The sequence below is a fragment of the Gorilla gorilla genome, chromosome 16, assembly GCF_029281585.2.
Source record: "Gorilla gorilla gorilla isolate KB3781 chromosome 16, NHGRI_mGorGor1-v2.1_pri, whole genome shotgun sequence".
Taxonomy (NCBI): domain Eukaryota; kingdom Metazoa; phylum Chordata; class Mammalia; order Primates; family Hominidae; genus Gorilla; species Gorilla gorilla.
The window spans coordinates 87,514,008-87,537,698 of NC_073240.2; the positions used below are offsets into that span (position 1 = coordinate 87,514,008).

The window sequence follows — 23,691 nt, forward strand, 5'->3', positions numbered from 1 at the left end:
TTTCTTTTTTTTTTTAAGACAGGGTCTCGCTCTGTCACCCAGGATGGAGTGCAGTGACTTGATCTAGGCTCACTGCAGCCTTGACCTCCCAGGCTTAAGTGATCCTCCCACCTCAGCCTCCCACGTAGCTGGGACCACAGGTGTGCACCACCATGCCCGGCAATTTTTATGTATTTTTAGTAGAGATGGGGTCTTGCCATGTAGCCCAGGCTGGTCTTGAACTCCTGAGCTTAAGCAAAACACCCGCTTCGGCCTCCCAGAGTGCTGGGATTACAGGTGTGAACCACTGCACCTGGGCCAAGTCCTTATTTTCTTATTATTTTTTATTTTTATTTTTTAAAATTTTATTATTATTATACTTTAAGTTTTAGGGTACACATGCACAATGTGCAGGTTAGTTACATATGTATACATGTGCCATGCTGGTGTGCTGCACCCATTAACTCGTCATCTAGCATTAGGTATATCTCCTAAAGCTATCCCTTCCCCCTCCCCCCACCCCACAACAGTCCCGAGTGTGATGTTCCCCTTCCTGTGTCCATGTGTTCTCATTGTTCAATTCCCACCTATGAGTGAGAATATGCGGTGTTTGGTTTTTTGTCCTTGCGATAGTTTACTGAGAATGATGATTTCCAATTTCATCCATGTCCCTACAAAGGACATGAACTCATCATTTTTTATGGCTGCATAGTATTCCATGGTGTATATGTGCCACATTTTCTTAATCCAGACTTGGAACCAACCCAAATGTCCAACAATGATAGACTGGACCAAGTCCTTATTTTCAATAAAGATAAGGTAATATGTTGTCTGAGCTTTTGTATGTCTGAGCATACATGCTACATTTGCTCATGAGCAAAAACTTGGTTGGATATAGGTTTATTAGATTATAATCCCCTCTTCTTTCAAGCTCTAAGCAGTACTCATTTCCTCTAGCATGTAGTGTTGCAGAAGAAATATGAGCCAAGAATGATTTTTTTTTGTATACATATATGTACAATGGGTTTATTTATGCACACACACACACACACACAGAGACACATACACACACACACACCACACAGAGACACATACATGTTTAAAAATAATCTTCAGTGTAGTGTGCAAGTGTCATTCTATGCAACAATGAGCAGTGAGTTAAGATTGGCAATCAAACACACAGGTTAGGCTTTATCCAGAACTAAATTTACTTATCCATAAGAAAGAATACAGAGAAGGCAACAAAACAGCACACATAGAAAGGGCGTAGTGAGAGTCTGGACTCCCAGGCACAGCTTACTTTGTCCTAGTAACTCCTCACTGTGGAATTATGTGGTCATGAGAGATTAGGTTGAGTGGGACATATCCATCTCAGCCTAGGAATACTATCAGCCTTGGGCTTCCTTCAGATTTCATGCTTAGCTAGTTGTCTAGGTTGTGTGTGTGTGCTTGTGTATGTGTAGTTAGTCATCTTGTATTCTCAGGGGTGTGTGGCTCCCTCCCAATCTCCAATGCAGGTGCATCTCATCAATACCTGATACTTGTTATTTGATGGACAATCATAACAATTACATACAAAGATTTGGTTAGATACATGGGCCTCTGCTGGATTTTTGTTTATCTTGAATCTGGTATAAACATGCTTCTTATAATTCCTTTACTTAGTGTTGTGTCAAATCCTGGCTTTCTGGAACATCACAAGAACAACCTGTTTCTAAGACACAGTTGGGTTTATTGCTCATGTTGGCATGGTAGGCAGAATAATGGACCTCCAAAATGTCCATATCGCAATCCTGTGAAGATGTTACTTTACATGGTAAGGGGACTTTGAAGATGTGATTAGAGACTTTGAGATGGGGAGATTAACCTTGATTGTCAGATTGGGTGTGGGGTAATCACAAGAGTCCTTATAAGTGAAAGAATTAGATAAGAGAATCAGAGCCAGAGAAAAAAATGGGACTGAATGGAAGCAGAAGTCAGAGTGATGCAATTTTTGGCTTTGAAGGTGGAGGGAGGTACCATGAGTGAAAGAATGCAGGTGACCTCTAGAAGCTGGAAAAGGCAAGGGAAGAGATCTTGTATAGAGCTTCCAAAAGGAATGCAGCCCTACTGACACCTTGAATTTTGCCCAGTGGGACCCATTTTAGACTATCGACCTTCAGAACTATAAGATAATAAATTCGTGTTGTCTTAACCTACAAAATTTGTGGTGATTCCAGCAGTAGTAGGAAACTAATTTACTTGACAAAGGAGAAAGAATGGGACAGAGTCTCACTAGTGTCTCAAAGAGCAGAGGGCAAAGTGGGGATATTTATTGAGACATTAAAACCTGGCTTAAAGGCAGATATTTTAATGTGGGGGCATTGATTAGGGTTGGGTAAGGATCATGAAGTAATGGTTTAAGATTGGTGGACGCTGTAAGGCAAGGATTTTGAAAAAGGATGAGAAGAGGGATTCAAAGAATCTTGGCTCAAAGATGGGTTGATGCTTTCTATTGAAGAGTTGATGGGATATTCCTGAAATGAACAATATTTTTATTTGTAATTTCTGTCTTCCCAGAGCAGTAAAGTTACGCTGATGAAGGTTGGGAATAATAGTCGTGTTAATGTAGACAGTAAGCTATGTGTGGGTAAATGATTTTGGTTCTCAGTTTTAAGGAGAATGACTCAAGGTCAAATTTTCAGGTGCCCCTGAGGCTAGAGAAAGGTCGTAGAATTATCTGGTAATCTTTTCTTTTCTTGGCACTTTTTCTTTTTCCTTGCAATTCAACTGTTTCAGTAGAGTACAAATAGGTTTTAGTCTATTCCTATTCAGATGCCAGGATTTGTACTTACTTTAGGACATTCTTTTTCCCTTGTATGTTAGTTGTCTATTGCTGCAGTAACAAATTATAAAAAAATGTAGTGGCTTCGACAGGAACAGGTACTTTTTTAAAAAAAATTGTACAGCTTTTTAGGTTAGAAGTTTGACATGAATCTCACTGGGCAAAGACCAGGGTTTCGGGGTTGTGTTTCTTCTGGAGGCTCTGTGGGGAGAGTGTGTTTCCTTTCCTTTTCCAGCTTCTAGAGGCCACCTGCATTCCTTGGCTGGTGATGCCTTTCTCCATCTTCAAAGCCAGCAAGGGAAGACTGAGGTCTTATGGGGCCAGCAATTGTTCTCTGCAGCCAGGAAAGGGTCTCTGCTTTTAATCATGTTGTGATTAGATTGGCCACAACTGGACAGTGCAGGACGACCTCCCCATTTCAAGTAGACCGTAATCTTAAACATGTCCGCAAAGTCCCTTTCACCGTGTGAGGTATCCTATCAAAGGTTCTGAAGGTGAGAACGTGAACATCTTTGGGGGCCACTATTCTTCTTACCGTATCTGTAGTAAGTTATTTCCACATGTAAATACTTCCTCTACCTTTTGAAGACACTACTTCCCTTTCCATATATTTTATATATTTGTCAATATTTTTACATATTCATTTTATTAAAAAATTCATAAGTTTTTTGTTTCATTTACCCAGCAGGCTAGTTATTTGTCAAGAAACAAGGTGGGTGGTTTCTCGTTGGCCCTCTTAATACCTCCTTGATTGTGGAAAAAACTTTCTACATTTTAAGCTGGGAGGATAATTTTGGGGCAGTGGTGTTTTTGTGCTGCAGAGGGGGCAGTGTTTCCCTCTCTGGTTACTGAAATTTCCACTGTCAGGGGATGCAGTGCAGGTGGGGGAAAATCTCTTAGCCTCTCTATGACTAGTGCCCCTGTTTTGATTAGGGAAAACTTCTTCAGAATTCTTAAAGATTGTTAACCAGGGGTGGGACATGGTGGCTCATGGCTGTAATCCCAGCACTTTGGGAGGCCAAGCGGCGTGGATCACCTGAGGTCAGGAGTTCGAGATCAGCCTGGCCAATATGGCAAAACTCCCCTCTCTACTAAAAATACAAAAATGAACTGGTTGTGGTGGTGGGTGCCTGCCTGTAATCCCAGCTACTCAGGAGGCTGAGGCAGGGGAATCGCTTGAACCTGGGAGGTGGAGGTTGCAATGATCTGAGATCGCGCCATTGCACTCCAGCCTGCCTGGTTGACGGAGTGAGACTCTGTCTCAAAAAAAAAAAAAAAAAAAAGGATTGTTAACCAGGTGTCCTAATTTCAATGGCTATTTCATTTTTTTTTTTAAATGAGTACTGGTGAGGTATAGTAGGAAAAATTTGTTGCTATTAGTTAGTTGTTCTTTTAGCTTAGCAGTCCCCCTGGATTAACCACGTCTATTATTTTTTCAATGTGCTCACAATTCTCCCTATTACTTTGCCCTGTGATACTATGTGCTGTTGAAGTTTTCTGTCTCATTTTCCCCAGTGTTCTGGGCGTGTTCTATTTTCATGATAACCACATTTTTTTTTTTAATTTTAAGGAAAGCATGCTTAGATTTGTCTCTTTTCTTTTTAAATTGTTTGCTAATTTTTATTTGTACAAATTTATGGGTACACGTGAAGTTTTCTTACATGCATAGATTGAGCAAAGGTCAAGCCAGCACTTTTAGGGTATCCATCACCCAAATGACGTACATTGTAGCCATTAACACATTTCTCATGATCCTCCCCCACCCCATCCCCTGACCCTTCTGAGTCTCCATTTTGTGTGATTTCCTCGTATGTCACAGCGATAGGAAGAGGGCTTTATGCCCCTGCCCTCCTGCTTCTTGCTTTCAGTGCAACTTGAAAACAGATCTTCTGTTATGCCAAAACATGCAGGAATGATGCTTCCTGCTCAGTCTCACTGAGTTTCTCCTAGACAGTAGAAATAGCCCCCTTTTAATCACTCAAGGCCCAATACATAAAGGACAGATTAGATTAACAACCATACTTCTAAACTATATGTAAGCCATTGTTGTTTTCTATTATTGTTGTTATAAAAAATGTTGATAATATACATTCCTGCTTTATTTCTGCTCCAGACTCATCTTGACATCCTGGAAAAGAGTGTCAACCTCAAAGAGGTCTACTTCCGGCAAGATGTTCTCTGCCAGACGCTGGGAGGGAATCCGTGTCCCTTGGTGACCATCACGGCCATGCCTGAGTCCAACAGTGATGAGCATCTAGAGCAGTTCCGTGAGTAAAATGGAATCCTCTTCGTAGAAGATTTGACTAAGGGTGTCCTTTATAGTCTTGGAAGCATTCTGTCTCTTTTAGATCAAAAGCTCCATAAAGGGTTGGAGACTGTCTGTCTTTGTAGAAATACACCCCCAGCTTTTCTTGGTGTGACACAAAGATTAAACATTAATGTTGCTTTGTTGTTAAAGGGAGAGAAAATGAAATGAATTCAAACTGTCAGGCAGATGAAATGACAGTTTGCTAATGATGGTCACTTCCTCTCTTAAAACAGAACCAGGACTCTGAATCATATTTTCCAACTTCTAATCCAGGGACTTTTCTCACTGTGCTCACTGCTGTTATGTGACTCTCAGTCAGTCAAGGTTTGGAAAGAAAGAAAGTTGAGTTTTTAAGCCCTGGCGAAAGAATCCCCTTGATAACCTGAATACCATTTGTGTCTGAAGGGCTGAAGATGTGGACAGGCTCTAGCTAAGAACTTTGAAACGAAGTCAAAGCCAAACTCATGCACACACACGCAGACACACACAAATATACACATACGGACATATACACAAACACATAGACACATGTAGACACAAACATATACACAGACGTGTAGACACAAACATATATGCCTAGACGTGTATACATGTGTAGACACAAACATATACACAGATGTGTATACACGTATACAGACACGTACACACACACATCTTTAAATGTTGGGCTTCTGTGCATAAGTGCATATGTGCGACTGACCTGTTGACCTGTTACGAACTAGCTTTTGAAAATGGCTTCTGACATCGTTTCAGACCTTAGGTAGGCAAACAAAACAAAACAAAACAAAACAAAACAAAACAAAACAAAACAAAAAACACCCAAAGAATGAGGAATGTTTTGTGATACAGAGAAGTTTTGGAGATTAAAGAAGAAGCTGGGCATCCAGCTTAATTTATCCCCAGAAGATACTGCCTTCCGTAATGAAGATACAGCCTTCCCTGGTGAAGATACAGCCTTCCTGGTGAAGATACAGCCTTCTCTGAGGAAGATACAGCCTTCCCTGATGAAGACACAGCCTTCCCTTGTGAAGATACAGCCTTCTCTGAGGAAGCTACAGCCTTCTCTGAGGAAGCTACAGCCTTCTCTGAGGAAGCTACAGCCATCCCTGATGAAGTGCTAGCCTCATTCAGGTGACTCTTTGGTAGATCGGAATTATATTTTCTCACACCCCATCAGCATCTGACAATGGATGCTTAACAACCTGGCAAATCAACAACCGATTAACCCATCTGGATTAATGAGGCCCTAAAATGCTTTAATGAATAATAAGGGATTTTCCAAAAATTCTCTTCTGTGCTTTATACATTTAAGAGCAATTTCTGTAACAGTCACAGAGTCCCCCCGTCAGCAGATGAGCAGTGCTTGGGAGCTGGAGACAGCAATCCTCCCAGGGTAACTTTCATTGAACAATTATTTACTTAAGAAAGTGGATGTGTGTAAGTCTGAGCTTCTTTTTCTAAAAAAGAGTTGAGCAGAACTCTGATGTATCATTATGACATAGAAGTGCCTCCGTTTTTGCATTTTGTGCTGACATTGGTGTTTTTGTTGCTATTATAAATGTGGAGAGTATTCTCACTTTAAGAAGAGGACTTGAAACATGCAAAGGCCCTTAAATAATCTGGCACTCCAACAAATAGTTCTGTTAAAAAAAGAGAGAGAAAGAGAAAAAATATCTCTTAGTACATCCTTATATGAATCAAAAGAGGCTGGTTTCTGCTTGCTCTGGAAGATGGGTTATAGTAAGTGTACACTCTTATGATCATAACAGCTTTTTTTTCTTTTAAACACATGCTAACATATCCGATGTTCATCTCAAGAAGTATCAGATAAATGCTATGCATTTTCTTTTTGTCACTTGCAAATGACAATCTTTGAGCTAGATCCTGAGGAAACCAGGCTTTGACCTAGATGAAAGGGCTAGTTAGGGCCATCTTCATAGGTGTGTCACCTATACATTTGCAGAGGTCTCCTGCTTAGAAGGGCCATGCACTCTGCTTAATGCTTTTCTGCTACTATCTTTAGAAAATTCTTTATGAAGTTTTAAACAAGGGGCCTTGCCTTTTCATTTTTCTCTGGGCCCTGCAAATTACATAGCTGGTCCTGGATGTGATTTAAGGTCATAAAGGTAGAAAGTGGCAAAGGCCGGTGCCTTTCTGATACTACTCTTCTCTGTTTCCAAATTATGCATGAAGAGCTTTAAGTTTTAACCTATTTTTCCCACTCACTGAAAATACTATTTGTATGGATTATGTAGCTGATTGGTATCTTTCATCATGGGGATTAATTTCAGGACCCCTTATTTTACAGATGGGGTAAGTGGAGCTCAGAAAGGTTAAATACTATGATCAGTAGAGGTGACAGATTTTCAACATTGTTATTCTGATTCCAGAGTCCACACACACAACAAACGTGCTGACTCCTTTGTTATAACACATGTTCAGCATCAACATTTTGGCTTCACTCTTGGAGCCATAACTTCCTCTCTTCCTCATTCTGTCCTCAAATTATTAGATACTAGCTGACTTGTTAAAGCATTTATGCTAAATTGACCACAAATAAGTGTATTACTCTCTTCTTGCTCACAACAAATTTTATTTTCCTTTCCTAACCCAATGGAAGCATTTTCATGGTGAATGCTTCAGATACTGTGGCAGGAAGGGAGAAAGAAAATTCTTTCTGCCTGAAGGCCTTTCTTCATACCCATCAGATCCCAGCACAGAGCTGAGATTGCATGACCTAAGCCACGTGCTGGGGCACAGTTTCAGCAGGGCTACATAATAAAAATGTATACAGGGTATGTGTGTGTGTATATATTTTATATATATATATATATATATATATATGGTAGCTATATATATAGGTAACTATATATATATATGAATATATTCTTATATATATATGAATATATAAACACATGTCATTGCTGTGTTTCTAAAAGAAAAAAAAAACCCAGCCCAGTATAAACACTACCTACCCTTCAAAGTGCAAATAACCACGCCTGTAAATCAGAAATGGAACTACTTATTTTCCTTTGAATTACAAAATGTGATGTATTGATTTAGGAGAAAACAGCAAATGAGCCTGCAGCTCAAGATTCTCCTGCCTCCAGGCCTCCCTTCAGGTGAGATTAAATTGTTTTACCTGCTTCCTGCCTCTCAGGGACTAGGGTAGCTTCAGTGTGGGATTGCATTTAGCTGCAGTTTAGCTAGTTTCTGGTTCAGTAGCTGTCACTCACCCCTCATAAGGAGGCATGAGTGGAAATAAAGGTTTTCTCTCCACTGTGTGGGATTATTACTTGAGTCTTACTTTAGAATTCCAGGAAATAAGACCACGGCTATGGAATGCTGGGGGAACTCCCCTCTCAAGGCTGGTTCCCCTGATGATCTGGTCTAAAGTCCTGGACCTGAAGATTATTGAGGACAACTTAGTGATTACTTTTAGTTCCTCCCAGGGTCTGAGCTCCAGAGAGTCTTCCAAAAGTGTTTATTTTGTTTGATTTATTTTTCAAAAGCATTTTCTTTTTAAAGTTATTTTCCTGGAAACATTTAGCCTTACTTTCTTGATAACTTATTTTCAGTTGAGTCGTCACCAGATTTGCCAGCTGTGTACTTTATCACTATTTGGAGAACTGAGGACAGTCCCTTTTTGAAATGCTCCCAATAAAGAAGACTTACTACTTTACACCTTGATATTTGAGCCCTCAAAGCCAAACTGCTGGCAGGTCTTCAAGAGCAAAATCATTCTCTGCCCTTTTCAGTGGGACAGTGAACAGGGAAGTTCTCTGGGAGATTGTCACTGAAGTCATTATGGAAGAGGGGTGCTTAAGGAGAAAATGACGGTAGCAGGGAACCTTTACAAAAGGATCAACAGCTCAGTCTAGCATCAGGGACTCTTAGTGATGAATAGGCATTGGGCAGTTAGAAAGCCCAGGCCCTTCCTAACTAGTAGGATTTGGGATGTCAAAGGAAGCCAGGCAGGGCATTTGGGTTTTGCACAGCAGAACGGGAGTGAGGAGGAACACACAGAATCCAAGAAAATGGAACAGGGGCTCCAACAGGTTGGAGCAGAAGATATCCCATAAGCTGTTTGGGAATAGGCTTGGTAGGCACGATCAGTCCAGGAAGTTCTTTTCAGTGCCTTCTGAGCCTGGTCTCCATTGGTTAATGGTAGTCTGGCATAATTACACTTAGCCTACTTAAATCCTTCAACACATTATATGTGAATAGGTACTTTGATTAGCATACCCTTTGAATATGCAACTTCCAGGTAGATTTGAGAAGTTTTCTGTCTTTAGTTTGTATACTCTTCCAGAATGGGATGTGTGGGTGGGTGGTGTGGTATCTCCTTTCTTAAATTTGAACTGAGAGAAGATGCTGAATTTAAGCAGAACTAAAAAGCAATCAGAATAAAGTGTCTTGGGGGGTCATTATTTATCTAATCCTGGAAAGAAGAATGATTCTACCTTTGCCCAGACTCAGCCATTTCCGAAAAACCATGCCTGTTTTCTGTTTCTTCTCACACAGATGGAGTTGCCTTTGTGTGGAAATTCCTCTTACTAATGAGCTCTTGGCCTTCCTATACTTGTTGTCTTACCTCTGTTTTGCAGATGGTGTCCATCAAACATATTCCCAGATACCCCTCTTTAGGCTTTGGTCTTACTGGACTATTACCCAGAAATGCACACAACCGGAACACACTGCTTAGTGAAGGCTGCTATCATTTTTTTAACTGCTCCATTTTTTTCTCCACATTGCTCTCACAACCTCGCATTCTAAATGACCATTTTAGCCTGGAGAAAGTTGAGTCCCATTTTAGTTTGGAGAGCTATATCTCTGGAAGATGCTTCATTTTTCTTAGAAAGTTTATTGCCAAACTGGACATCTCTACATTTAGACCCTATAACAACATTGTCTTGACTGTCCTCATGAGTGATCTGAGAGAAGGAATGAATTTGTGGGAATTTTCTGAGGGAAAATGTCATTCTCCTATTAGAAACTCTCATTCTCTAAATGAATAGTCACGGGCTGATTCACTGGTGAGAAGTCAAGAAACAACAAAGGTGGCTGGGAGGGGGTGGATATGCTATTTTTGCAATCTGAGACACCGCCACCCTGCATTTATTATAACCTAAAAGAGCAGAGCATAACCTTTCTATGTTTCTGGAGGTGAGATAATCTCACTCCCCTGCCACAGTCTCCTATGGCTTACACACTGTTCTTTCCAGGGGGCCTGAGGTGGGGAAAAGCAAGAGGCTGCATTTGCAGTTGTTAAAGAATACCTTTCTTTTTCTTTTTCTTAAAAATATTCTTACAAAAGCAATGTTCTATTCAGCCTGCCATTATGCTAAAAGCTTTTCCTTGGAAGACAATAGCTGTTCTCAGAAAAAAGATTTACATGGGGTCCCGAGGGTGTAATGAGCTACTGCGGCACCCGCCTTGGGTTGGGAGTTGTCACTTGTAAGTGGTTTTAAATTAGAAAGGAGTGGAAAAATACACAGTTACAGAATTCCCCTTTTGGCTTATTTGCAAATCATTTTCCACTCTCTCTGGCCTTTGTCTCTTTCTAAGCCTCCTGATCAGGTGTTAAGAACAGAGCTTTCCGTTGGGGAGAGCTGGAAGTGACAACAGTGGTTGGTCCCAGGAAAACAGAAACTCAGGCGAACTGCAAAACTCTCACTCTGGACATTTCTGTTTTTGTACCTCCCAGAGACATGTGGGGACAAGTATCACTATGGGATTGCTGAATTTTAGAGCTTAACAATCCATAAAGACTATTGAGTCCTGATTTCTCAATTGCTGGTGAGAGATTGGGCTGAGCGACATAGGGACATGAACTGGACTATCTAGGTAACCTATCTAGTTGGTGGCAGAGGTAGTTCTAGACCTCAGCCTCTTGTCTCTTGGCAATCTTTTTTTTTTTTCTGGAAAGTGATGCTTTTGACAAATAGTACAGCTAAAAAGAAATTAACTACAAGAGCATAATGACTTCTCTCCATGGAAATCTTTAATAAAAGAAGTCAGAGAAACTGAACTGTGCCCTTTTCTTGTCTTGGGATTTCCATCTTTTCAGGCAACCTGGGCTGAAGATATTAGGAACACATAGATAAGTATTATTTAGTCTTTGTCACTGAGGTACTCATAATCTACACGGTGTGTGTGTGTGTGTGTGTGTGTGTGATGTCAAACGGGTCATTATAATACAGAAAGTTTTAACAGGGGTGAAACTAAGTTCAGCAGAAGCACAGCGAAGAGAGGATGTATCTTCATGGTAAAATCAAAGGGGGACTTTTACCCACCATGGTCACCTGTATAAACTCCACGTGCCTGGTGGTCTTGTATTGACACAGCTTTGCTTTCAAAGAAAGCTCAGTTGGCAATCCAAAAACTATTCGAAGAACAGTTTGACTCTTTCTTGAGAATACATGAAAAGTAAAATATATAAAACACATCAAAACCATCTTAAATTTGTTTTTCCTCATTTTTCTCACTGTTGTTGATCTGACTGCATATCAACAGTGACTCACCATAATCCTACCCTCTTCAGATACAAACCCTCAAACTGTGTAACATCGAGAATGGTTGAATATCTCCTTTCTGCTTTCCACTTTGGCCTAGTCACTTTCATAATAAGAAGGCAGGAATCCTTCCTCCTTCTAAGGCTGGTTGAAGTGGGTGGGAAAGATTGTAAAACCTTAAAGGTAGTTGAATAGCTTGGCTAACACCCTATCATGTAAATATTTTATTCTTATACAGTTTTACATAACATCATTTGGTTCTTATAATTACCTTATGAATTAAGAAAGACAATAATTATTACACCTATTTTATGGATGATAAAAATTAGATTCAGTGCCAATGCCATTGATTTACAGTTTGAAGTCAAACTTCTATATGCAGAGAAATGGGGGCAATGTCTTTTCAAGTAGAAACATAGCATATGCAGAAGCAAGGAGACCTGGATATGGTGCTTTGAAAATCTCCGGGTAGACAGGTGTGGTGGCTCATGCCTGTAATCCCAGCACTTTGGGAGGCCGAGGTGGGTGGATCGTTTGAGGTCAGGAGTTCAAGACCAGCCTAGCCAACATGGTGAAACCCCATCTCTACTAAAAATCCAAAAAAATGAGCCGAGTGTGGTGGCATGCACCTGTACTCCCAGCTACTTAGGTGGCTGAGGTAGGAGAATTGCTTGAACCCAGGAGGTGGAGGTTATAGTAAGCTGAGATTACACCACTGCACTCCAGCCTGGGTGACAGAGTGGGACCCTGTCTCAAAAAAAAAAAAAAAAAAAGAAATAAGAAAATAAAATCTCAGGGTACAGGACTACGGAACTGTGGAAAGAGTATGGGGACAGCAGATAAAATGGGAAAAGTAAGTTGGGCTAAATGATAGGTAGCCTTCTTTTTCATGTTAAAAAGTTTTTATTGAAGGCAATTATGAGCTAATAGGATGTTATTAAAAGCAGAGAAATGACAAGATCAGATTTGTTTTGGAAAGTTTTGTGGCAGTAATGCAGAGGAAAGTTTGGGGTAAGGAGGATAGTGGTGTCATGGAGTCCAGCACAGAGGAACTCTGAAGCATTTACGTCTTAGACTTACTGGGGTTCAAATATTGGCTCTGCCATTTGTTAACTTTATGACCTTGGAAAAGATGATTAAACACTTTGTGTCATGGTTTCCCCATATATAAGTTGTGGATAATAATACTTTTTCATAGAGCAATTTGAAGATTGTAAAGGGCTTAGAAGGGTGTCTCCCACATAGTGAGTGTTCAAGAAATATTAGCGGTTGTTGGTCAACTAAGTGGGTGATGAGGTTTCAAAGGAAGATAGGTCTAGGGAAATGGGAGGGAGGGGCCTAAATTTAAGAGATGTGTCTCAGAAGTGAGACATCCTTGGTGACTGGCTGAGAGTAGGTATTAAGGGTAGGGAGTTGAAATATTAATATTTCCACTTTGGGTGGTGGGTGGATAGTTGAATGCCAACAAAGAATATGTGAAAAAGAGTAAGACTGTTGTTGGGGGATAAGAAGTTTGGTTTTGGAAATATACATTTTCAGAGGCCTAAAAATTATTTAAGAACTAAGGCTAAATATAATTATACATCCAATATGCTATAAAATATACTCTATTTTAGAGAGAAATAAAACAAATTTTATACTACCTAATTTTCTCAATTAGCAAAGATATCAGAGTTAATTCTATACAGTTGTTACAGCAGAAGCATGTAATATATTTCATCAGAATCAGTCCTAGAACATTCTATTCTACAAATTTGTTCATGTGATATAATGATTTGCATATTTCAAGGTCATTATTTACAAAACAGTTACATATGACTAATACCTCACAACAGCCCTGTGAGGTAAGAAAAAAGAAAGAATTGGATGTATTATCTCCATGTTTAGATGAGGAAATTGAGACCTGAGAAAGACATATAATAAGTAGGAGGTAGAGCTTGGATTTGAACCAAATCTGAATTCTAAACCCCATAATCGTAACTGTTGTACTGACTGCCTCTTTCAGCTGTGCAATAATGAGGGAAAATCCTTTACCTTCAAGATACAATCACCCATATGTCAGAATAATTGTTTACGCTACAAGTAATATGTTCTAGGCTTCTCCAATGGTCATTTAAACACTAATAACCCTTATAATTTTAGTAAAATCTAAATATTACTGCCTCTACAATACTCTGCATTCCTCTCCCACCCGTATCTAAAATGCTTCAACCCTACTAACCTTCTTTCTACTTATTGAACACAGCAACCTAACCACCTCCACTGGGTCTCTGTATTTGCTGTTTCCTCTGTGTCCAACACTTTTTCTCCATAGCTATGCATGGTTGATTTCTCCTTGTCATATAGTATTCATGCTCATGTCAAGGAAGTCTTCCCGGATCATGATATCTAATGTTGTTCCCCTACTCTGAATCTCTTTATCACATGACCTTGCTATTTTTTTTCTTCATTGCCTCTATGACTGAGCTCCATGAAAGCACAGACTATATGTTGTATTTTTTTCTATTGTGTGTCTTTGAACTAACACAGTCTCTGCATGAAGCAGGTGCACAAGACATGTTTATTCAACAAATAAGTGAAATCCCTGAACCTGTTCTTGCTCCTAGCCACCATGTAGGACCTTTAACCTCTCTTGAAAAGTTACCTCTTATCCAGTTATTTCTTGGGTCCCCAAGGGTAGCCACAAATGTGCTCATAAAGCAGCTATTGGCTACGGTCTCCACACCACTTCATTCTTTCCCTGATGCTTGGACTTCTCTTGGTAGTTGTTTGTTTTCCTTGCAGTCTCGAAAAGGACTTTTGCCATTGCTATGTTTTCAGAGAGTTACTGGATTCCATGTAAAGGTAGGGGAATAGCCCTCTCCAAAACAGTGCCACACATCCACACTACCTCAAGTGGTATGAGTCTCCTCACGTTTCTGGTGAAAACAGCTCCATCGTGACAGGCTGGATGAGGATGAGATGAACCCCATGCCTCCAAGGTTCAGATGCCTTTCTCTTTCAGGATTCTTATACCCAAGGAATAAAAACACAACCAATGTTTCTCTTTCAGGATCCTTGCACCTAAGGCAGAAAAACAGAACCGATTTGTCTTCCACAATTATTAACACATGTCCTGAGGGCTGGGTAATTAGCAACCTTGTCAGTTCCCCAAACTCAGGATATAAGACGGTGCTAGCCAGGCATGACCATGAGTTTGCTATTAAAATTCCCAATAAAATATGTGGTTTTCATAAAGCAAAACAATACAATTTATTGTTCATGGATATTTACATGTGTAGAAAAAGTATAAAACCATGCTGAAGGAAAGCTACCGCCAGATTCAAGATAGTGATTCCATCTGAGAAAGGAGAAAGGGAAAGTGAAATTTAAAGCAGAAAGGGAAAGCAAAATGAAACCTAAATCTCATATATTGGGGAGTTTGTATTTCTTAAAGAAAAAGAGTTCTAAAGAAAATATGTAAAAATGTTAATGATTTTAAACATGGGTGTCTGTCATATTATTTTCTGCCTCCAACTATTTTTATATTTCATGTCTAAAATTAAAAAATTAAACTAAAAAGTGTCAACATGTCATCCTTGTCTAACAAATGCATAAATTAGAGTTAGAAATGTGAAAATAACTCCATATTCCTCCTATTACTACTCCTCAGATAATTACTGTTAGTAGTTTTAAATTTATCCTTTAATATACAGATGCATGCACACACACATGCACACTCACATACTGACGCATGCATGAATACATATGTACAGAGCCTTGAAATTTAGGTAAAAAGTACTTAAATTGGCCTTCTTGACAATTGAAGTCTGTGACTTCCTTTGGAAATCCAAATCTCTTTCCCATTAATCTGAGACTTGACAGCCTCACCAGATTCTGTGCTACCACTTTACACTCCCACAAAGTATAAGAGATTATTTTCTTCCATGGCTCAGTCAACAATTTTATCTGTCTTCTGCATTTTTATACTTACTAGTTTTTAAAATTTTTTTAATTTAATTTTTTTATTTTTAAATTTTTGGTGGGTACATAGTAGGTGTATATATTTACGGTGCACATGAAATGTTTTGATACAGGCACACAATGTGAAATAAGCACATCATGGACAATGGGACATCCATCCCCTCAAACATTTATCCTTTGAGTTACAAATAATCTAGTTACATTATTTAAGTTATTTCAAAATATACAATTAAGTTATTATTGACTATAGTCACCCCATTGGGCTATCAAATAGTAGGTCTTAGTCATTCTATTTTCTTGTACCCATTAACCATCTCCACCTCCCCCTGTGACCCTCTACTACCTTCCAAGCCTCTGGTAACCATCCTTCTACTCTTTATCTCCATGAGTTCAATTGATTCGATTTTTAGATCCCACAATTAAGTGAGAACATGCAATATTTGTCTTTCTGTGTCTGGCTTATTTCATGTAACATAATGATCTCCATTTCTATCCACGTTGTTGCAAATGACTGAATCTTATTCTTTTTTATGGCTGAATAATACTCCATTATGTATATGTAACCACGTTTTCTTTATTCATTCATGTGTTGAAGGACACTTAGATTGCTTCCAGATCTTAGCTATTGTAAAAACAGTGCTGCAATGAACATAGAAGTGCAAATATCTCTTTGATATACTGATTTCCTTTCTTTTGAGTATATATCCAGCAGTGGGCTTGCTGGATCATATGGTAGCTCAATTTTTAGTTTTTTGAGGAACCTCCAAACTGTTTTCCATAGTGGTTGTACTAATTTACATTCCCACAACAGTGTACAAGGATTCCCTTTTCTCCATACCCTCAACAGCATTTGTTATTGCCTGTCTTTTGGATAAAAGCCATTTTAACTGTGGTAAGATGATATCTCATTGTGGTTTTGATTTGCATTTATCTGATGATCACTGATGTTGAGCACCTTTTCATGTACCTGTTTGCCATTTGTATGTCTTCTTTTGAGAAATGTCTATTTAAATCTTTTGCCCATTTTTTGATCGGATCATTCGATTTTTTCCTATAGAGTTGTTTAAGCTCTTTATATCTTCTGGCTATTAATTCTTTGTCAGAGGGGAGTTTTAAAAAATCTTAACTCTCTTGCCCGCCTCCAAAAAGAACTCACCATTTTAGTGTTATTCTAATTTGTATTTTTGGGGGCGTGACTCAGGTGGTCCATATTTTAAAATGTTTGTGATTTTCATTTCTTCCTTTTAAATTGTTTATTTTTAAAATCATTTGTCTGGTTTGTCTATTATGTTAGATGTTTTGTTCTATAGATGATTTATGAGGAGCTCTTTGAATATTAGGAATATTCCTCTTTGTTAAACATGGATTCATTCATTTAGCAAAGATTTATTGATTATTGATCACTTTACTAAATATGGGAACATTTTCTCCCTGTCACCTCTTTTTAAATTTGTTAGTTTTTTTTTTGCTTAATTTTCATGGAATCTAATATAGTAGTCTATTTTTTACACTTGTTAGCATAATGTGTTAGGAAAAAGTTTCCATTTTTACAGATGATGGAAGTAAGACCTAGGGAATAAAAGTGATGTGCCTGGTTGCATAGCTATTAAATATGGAGTGAGAAATCAGAATTTAGGTCTTCTCTCAGCAGCATAGGGTGGCGTGTGCCTGTAGTCCCAACCATTTGAGAGGCTGAGGTGGGAGAATCACTTGGGCCTAGGAGTTTGAGTCTAGTCTGGACAGTATAGTGAGACCCTGTCTTAAAAAAAAATTAGGTCTTCTCTAATCAGACAAACAGTTTTGTTTTTAGTATCTTATAAAATAATTTATATAACATATAGACCTAGATTAAAGAACAATAATAAAATGGATATCTATGTATACACAATCCAATTTAAGAAATATGACATTTACCTATATTTTAGTCCCCATAACAATTTGCTCAATGGCTTCCACTCATACTAGCTCAGAGTAACTACCATCCTGAATTCTGTGCTAAATGGTCTTTTGCTATTCTTTATACTTTTAAATCACATATTTATATATCTCTGACCATCTACTATTGAGTTTGCCTGTTTGGGACTTTACATAAACAGAAACATTATATAATTCTATTTATAATTGCTTATCTTATTAAACATATCTTAAAGATTAAACTATGTTAACATGTTTGAGTTGGCATCTGAGTTACTCATTTTTCATTGCTCTATAATGAATTCCTATGTATGAATTTAGGTCAGTTTCTCCCCTAGAATTCATGAGTTGAAACCCTAATCCCCAATGTGATTGTATTTGAAGTAAGGAAGTAATTAAGGTTAAACAAGATCATATGGGTGGGGCCCTGATGATACTCATGTTCTTATAAGAAGAGACACAAGAGAGATTACTCCCTTTCTCTCTGCCATGTGAGGACACTGAGAGAAGATGTGGCCATCTACAAGCCAGGAAGAGAGCCCTCTTCAGAACCTGACCTTGTTGGCACTCTGCTGTTAGACTTCCAGCCTCCAAAACCGATAAAATAAATTTCTGTTGTTTAAGCCACCCAGTCTATAATATTTCTTCTAGGTATTTTATGGTTTTAGGTCTTACATTTATGTTTTAAATTCACTTTGAGTTGATTTTTGTATATGGTGTAAGATAAGGGATTGATTTCATTCTTCTGCATCTGTATATTTAGTTTTCTCAACAACATGTATAAGAAACTGTCCTTTCCCCATTGTGTACTCTTGACACCTGTATCAAAGATCAATTGACCACATATGCATGAATTTATTTCTGGCTCCTTATTCTGTTCCATTGGTCTGTAAGTTCGTTTTTATGATAGTACCATGTAGAGTTGGTTACTACAGCTTTGTAGTATATTTTAAAATCAGGTATTGTGATGTCCCCAGCTTTGTTCTTTATTTTTCTCAAGATTGCTTTGGCTATTTGGGATCTTTGGTGGTTTCATATGAATTTTAGAATTGTTTTATCTATTTCTGTGAAAAGTATCATTGGAATTTTGATAGAGATTGAATTGGGTCTGTAGCTTGCTTTGGATAGTATGGCAATTTTAACAATATTATTTCAAACCATGAACATGGGATATCTTTCCATTTATTTGTGTCTTCTTCAATTTATTTTTCAATGTTTTATAGTTTTTAGTGTGGAGCTCTTTCACCTCCTTGGTTAAATTTATTCCTAAGTTTTATTTTTATGTTATTGTAAATGAGATTTTTAAAATTTCCTTTCAAATAGTTTGTTGTCAGTGTATAGAAACACTGCTGATTTTTGTATGTTAAATTTGCATTCTGCAACTTACCAAATTTATTAGTTGTAGCAGTTTTTGTGTGAAAGTCTTTAGAGTTTTCTACATATAAGATCACGTCATCTACAAACAGAAAAATTTTTACTTCTTTCTTTACAATTAGGATGCCTTTTATTTCTTTTTCTTGCCTAATTGGTCTGGCTAGGACCACTAGTACTATCTTGAATAGAAGTGGTGAGAGTAGGCATCCTTGTCTTGCTCCTGATCTTAGAGGAAAAGCTTTCAGCTTTTTGTCTTTGAGTATGTATTTAGCTGTGGGCTTGTCATATTTGGCCTTTATCATGTTGCAGTAAGTTTCTTCTATAACTAATTTATTGAGAGTTGTTTTTATCATGAAAGGATATTGAATTTTATGGCATTTTATGCATCTGTTATAATGACCATATGATTTTTATCCTTCATTTTGTTAATGTTGTGTATCACAATAATAACATTTATTGTTCATGTTTTGTAACACATTTGTATATGTTGAACATCCTTGCAGCCTAGAGATAAATCCCCCTTGATCATGGTGTGTGATGTTTTAATGTGCTCTCAAATTTTGTTTGCTAGTATTCCATTGGGAATTTTTGTATCTATGTTTATAAAATATATTGGCCTATAATTTTCTTTTCTTATAATATCCCTGTCTAGCTTCAGTCATAGATTAAAACTGGCCTTGAAAAATTAGCTTGTAAATGTTCCCTTGTCTTCAATTTTTTGGGAGAGTTAGAGAAGGACTGGAGTTAATTCTTTAAATATTTGGTAGAATTTACCAGCGAAGCCATCAGATCCTGAGCTTTTCTTTGTTGGGAGTTTTTTGATTACAGATTCAATCTCCTTACTTGTTATTGGTCTTCTGTTAATATTTTCTGTTTCTTCATGATTCAGTCTTGGTAGGTTTATGTTTCTAGGAATTTATTCATTTCTTTGGGTTGTCTAATATGTTGCCACAGAATTGTTCATAGTAGTCGCTTATGATCCTTTGTATTTCTGTGGTATCAGTTGTAATGCCTCTTGTTTATAATTTTATTTAAACCTCCTCTCTTTTTCTCTTACTTAGTTTAGCTAAAGATTTGTCAATTTTGTTTATTTTTTTGAAAAAGCAACTCTTAATTTCATTGATCCAAAGATTCTTGATGGGCGTTTGGCATGATCCACAGGCAGGCTTCCTGTTGGAGTCTTTGGGCAGGTGGCTAGTTCCAGGGTCAGCAGGTGAGTGGGTCTGTGCCTGGATTCACTGAGGGGAGCCTAAAGCTAGGATCTGCTGGGGGTGGCCCTGAATCTTAGTTCTCCAAGGGTCAGCCTGGTTCAGGGGGCCCCTGGGGTGGACCTGTTCACTGGATCTCAGGGGACTGGCTTGGAGCCTGTGTTCGCAGGGGCTGAACGAGCACCTCTACTGAGGCAGGGTTGGACCATGGGTCCACTGAGGCGTGGAGCCGTGGGGGCCAGCCTAGAGCCTGGGGCCACAGAAGCTGGCCTGGCAAAAGCATTTCTATTTGCCTCTGTTAGTCAACTGAGAGTGCTAGCAAACTGGGATGACCATATTCTCTACTATGGATTTTTGGGATCACATATGGATCATAAATTCAAACGTATGTGAGGATTTGCTTATCATTATAAATTCCTAGGGAAAATTTGACATAAAAAGCTGTTCCTGCTCTCCCCTTCTGTGAATTAAGAGTAAAGACCTTTGGACACTTAGCTTTATGCAGGGGTTTCCTATTGGATGCCCTGCCATGGGTGGGCCCCATGCTTCACTCCTGGTTCCCTGTGTCCCTTGCAGCCCTCAAAACGGAAGCTCAAGGTCTCCAAGGCTCAGTCGAAACCTTCAGGGGGAGAAACATGCTTCGATGCTTGCTTATTTTCCAAGGTTTTTTTTTGGTTTCACTTTGTTCTTGGCACTTACAGATTTATTCTTTCAGACCAATTCAGCAATGCAACAAAAATGACTTTTGAAAAAAAATTCAACATTTTTTGTTGTTTCCTTTGGCAGGTTGTTCAGAATAGTTAGTCTATTATTCTGCAAAAAATGGAAGTTCTTACCGCCTTGATCTTTCCACTTTACATGCTACTTTTTTCCATTAGAAAGAAAAATGGAAGTCTATTTTTTGTTTGCTATAATGGATAATATGAATTTAAAGGTCTGTTTGTAATTTGAAATAGCATATCTGCTATTCTATGTTTAGAATTGACATTATTCCTGCTGAAAAGAATACGCTTTCTTTTATGGTTCTTGGAATTTTTTTTTCCTTAGCAGATAGTAAGAATTTTAGTGAAGAAATATTTTGGAGTTTCTGAATTAAGATTCCAACCAAAACCCGGGTTTTCTCCGGGGCTTCCTATTTTTTTTTTTGACATCATGAATATCAACAGAAGAGTGTGATTTTTATTTTTTCCGCTTGTAAGATGACTAATTTACCCAGAGGCACCTCATGTGTGTTTTTAGTCACCTGTATCCAACATCAACACCAGAAAGCTCAAAAAGACAAGTTATTCGATACACCACACCCAGCTGTTCTGATCTGTGAGGCTTGCTTGAGGTACCTTCAGCTGCGGAAGGAGCTTGTTCCCTTGCAGCTGGTGGAAATTCTCTCAGTCCCAAGATGGAACTTCTAAATTGTAAGTTACAGGGCGGGTGTAATTACAGTAATTGGGACAGTGAATAATTCTCAGCATAGCTGATCGATGTTCCCATGCTCTCAAAAATCAGGATAGAGTGATGTAGTAGAACCCAGATATGAATCCTAGCTATTTTTTCACAATGAATGTTCATGACCTAGTGGGAGTCTTCATTTCTCTGTTAGAGTAAGTGATGAGTGATTATGGCCACAGGGACATCCCCTCACCCCAAAACAAAACTTACAGTCACATTCAAGCCAGATTACAGAATGCTGAGATTGTATTGTACTACCACTTCTTTCTTCTTGAAAGCAGGGATTGGATTTAGTAGAGGAAAACCGACGTGAATGATGTGGCAATTTCCAATTTGTTGGTGGTGTTTTCCTACTGCCATTCCCCCAAGCAAAGCTGTAGAAAGGAAGTTGTTTGGCCAGACAGGAGATTGTCAATAGCAGCCTCTCGAGGCGGTAGCTGGGAGCTCACTTCACCGATTCCCTTCACAAGAGAGATTTGGGAACACAGATTATGAGCTGAGTCATTGGGCAAATTAACTGCCCCAAATGTGATAATTAAAATGTATGTCCATGAGCCACCTTGGTAATGATCAAGTGATCAAGTTCTCCCCTTAAGCAACTGTGCGCATTGTTGCCTTTCCCGGTAACAGATGATCGCATTAAGAGCTTGCATGCTGCAGCTCAGAGGGAATTGGTGTTACCCCAGTGTCCTATGTGTATCTTCCCTGCAGCTGATTTTCTGTGGCTCATTGAGCAACGAGTCCAGGTGGCAGCTGTGGATTTTGACATCCCAGAATTTTACAGGGCAAGGGCATTCTCAACATGTAGTGATGCACATCCCGTTAGGAAGTGGCTATTCATGAAACTGACAGGGTAAAGCCCTAATTAGAAAGACCAGCAGGGCTCTCTGTACCCCAGGATGCTTCAACAGAGCTGTCACTGTCTCCCCTCAGGCAGGATCATTGGGCTGAAACACTGAGCAAAAAACATTTTGTTCAATGTTCAACAAAAATAACTCCCATCATTAGCAACATGACAAGTGAAAGGAGGACCTGCATGTCAAAAGAAAAGGATTTATGCGTCGTTGTAAATAATGAGTGATTCTAAAAACTTTAAGCTGCTGGGGAAGCAGCTTTCAGCTTCTGGAAGCTGCTATTGGAAACCCATAGAGTAAAATGGGTATGCTTCTTTGGTTTTCAGCAGATGGAAGCTTAATTTGAGGTTTTGGGAACACTTTAGTCATGGAAAGAAGTGGGGGACACCTGAATTTGAATGATGGATTATCTCAATATTTTGCAGGACTTACTTCTTTGAGGTCGATTTTCTTGGTCTTTAAAATGGAGGGTTGTAAGTGACTATCTTCTTTGTGTAGGTATATAATGTAGTCTTGTTTGTTCAGATTCTGAACTCTTTAGAAAAAAAACAAAGAATTCCCACATACCAAATTGCAGTCTAAGCACACTTACGCAAACAGCATTTATTCCTTATGATTAAAAAGAAATGTAGCCAGATGGTATGGCAGTTTCTTAAGTTGTTATGAAAAGCAAGAATCCTTATCTTAATTTCTTTTCAATCAATAACAATTTCTAATTCACAAGGAAAAGAAAAGCGAAATAGAAACTGTCTTCCTTTGAAGGAAGCTGTGATGTAATGATTTGCTGGGCAACTTACATAGTTTAATTAAGCACTCTGATTAAATCAATATGTATCCAACAGTTCAGCCTGGCAATCAGCTTAATCTCATTAACTGTTGTTCAGACCCCAATAATTGATTAATAATACATTATCATTTATGAATTATTGACTTCAAGTTATTATAATTGTCCTGCTTTGTTCATAGCACCTGCTGCCACATGTTAATTATGAAATGCTCAAGCACTTTCTTGGAATAACTTTAGAGATAAAGCTGATGGGGTTTTTAATGAAGCAAGATTATCTTTAGTTCAGAGCTGGTCAGAAGAGCTAGGCTTTTTCAACCCTGTATTTTTCATTAAGTGGGAGCAGGCATTTAGCATTTTTAGAGCTGAGGCTCAAATAATTAGAGACAGGGTTGGAAGGCACCCACACACAAGTTAGAGGATGAGCCCTACTAAATGAGATGGGTGATATCAGAATCATAAACGCCTAGATCCTTACTGCCACAGGATTCTGCTTATTGAGGCTATCTGAATATATATTAA

The 23,691-nt window shown here is 38.6% G+C and overlaps 1 protein-coding gene across 2 annotated transcripts in view; it reads left to right on the top strand.

The window, feature by feature from the left end:
- The window catches only part of AGBL1 (AGBL carboxypeptidase 1), a 948,924-nt gene that overhangs the window by 210,116 nt on the left and 715,117 nt on the right, over positions 1 to 23,691 (top strand). For both annotated transcript variants that reach the window (XM_004056715.5, XM_063698809.1), the window contains exon 17: positions 4,917 to 5,070. In XM_004056715.5, the coding sequence (XP_004056763.4) occupies positions 4,917 to 5,070 (154 nt within the window). The remainder of the gene's footprint in view (positions 1 to 4,916; positions 5,071 to 23,691) is intronic.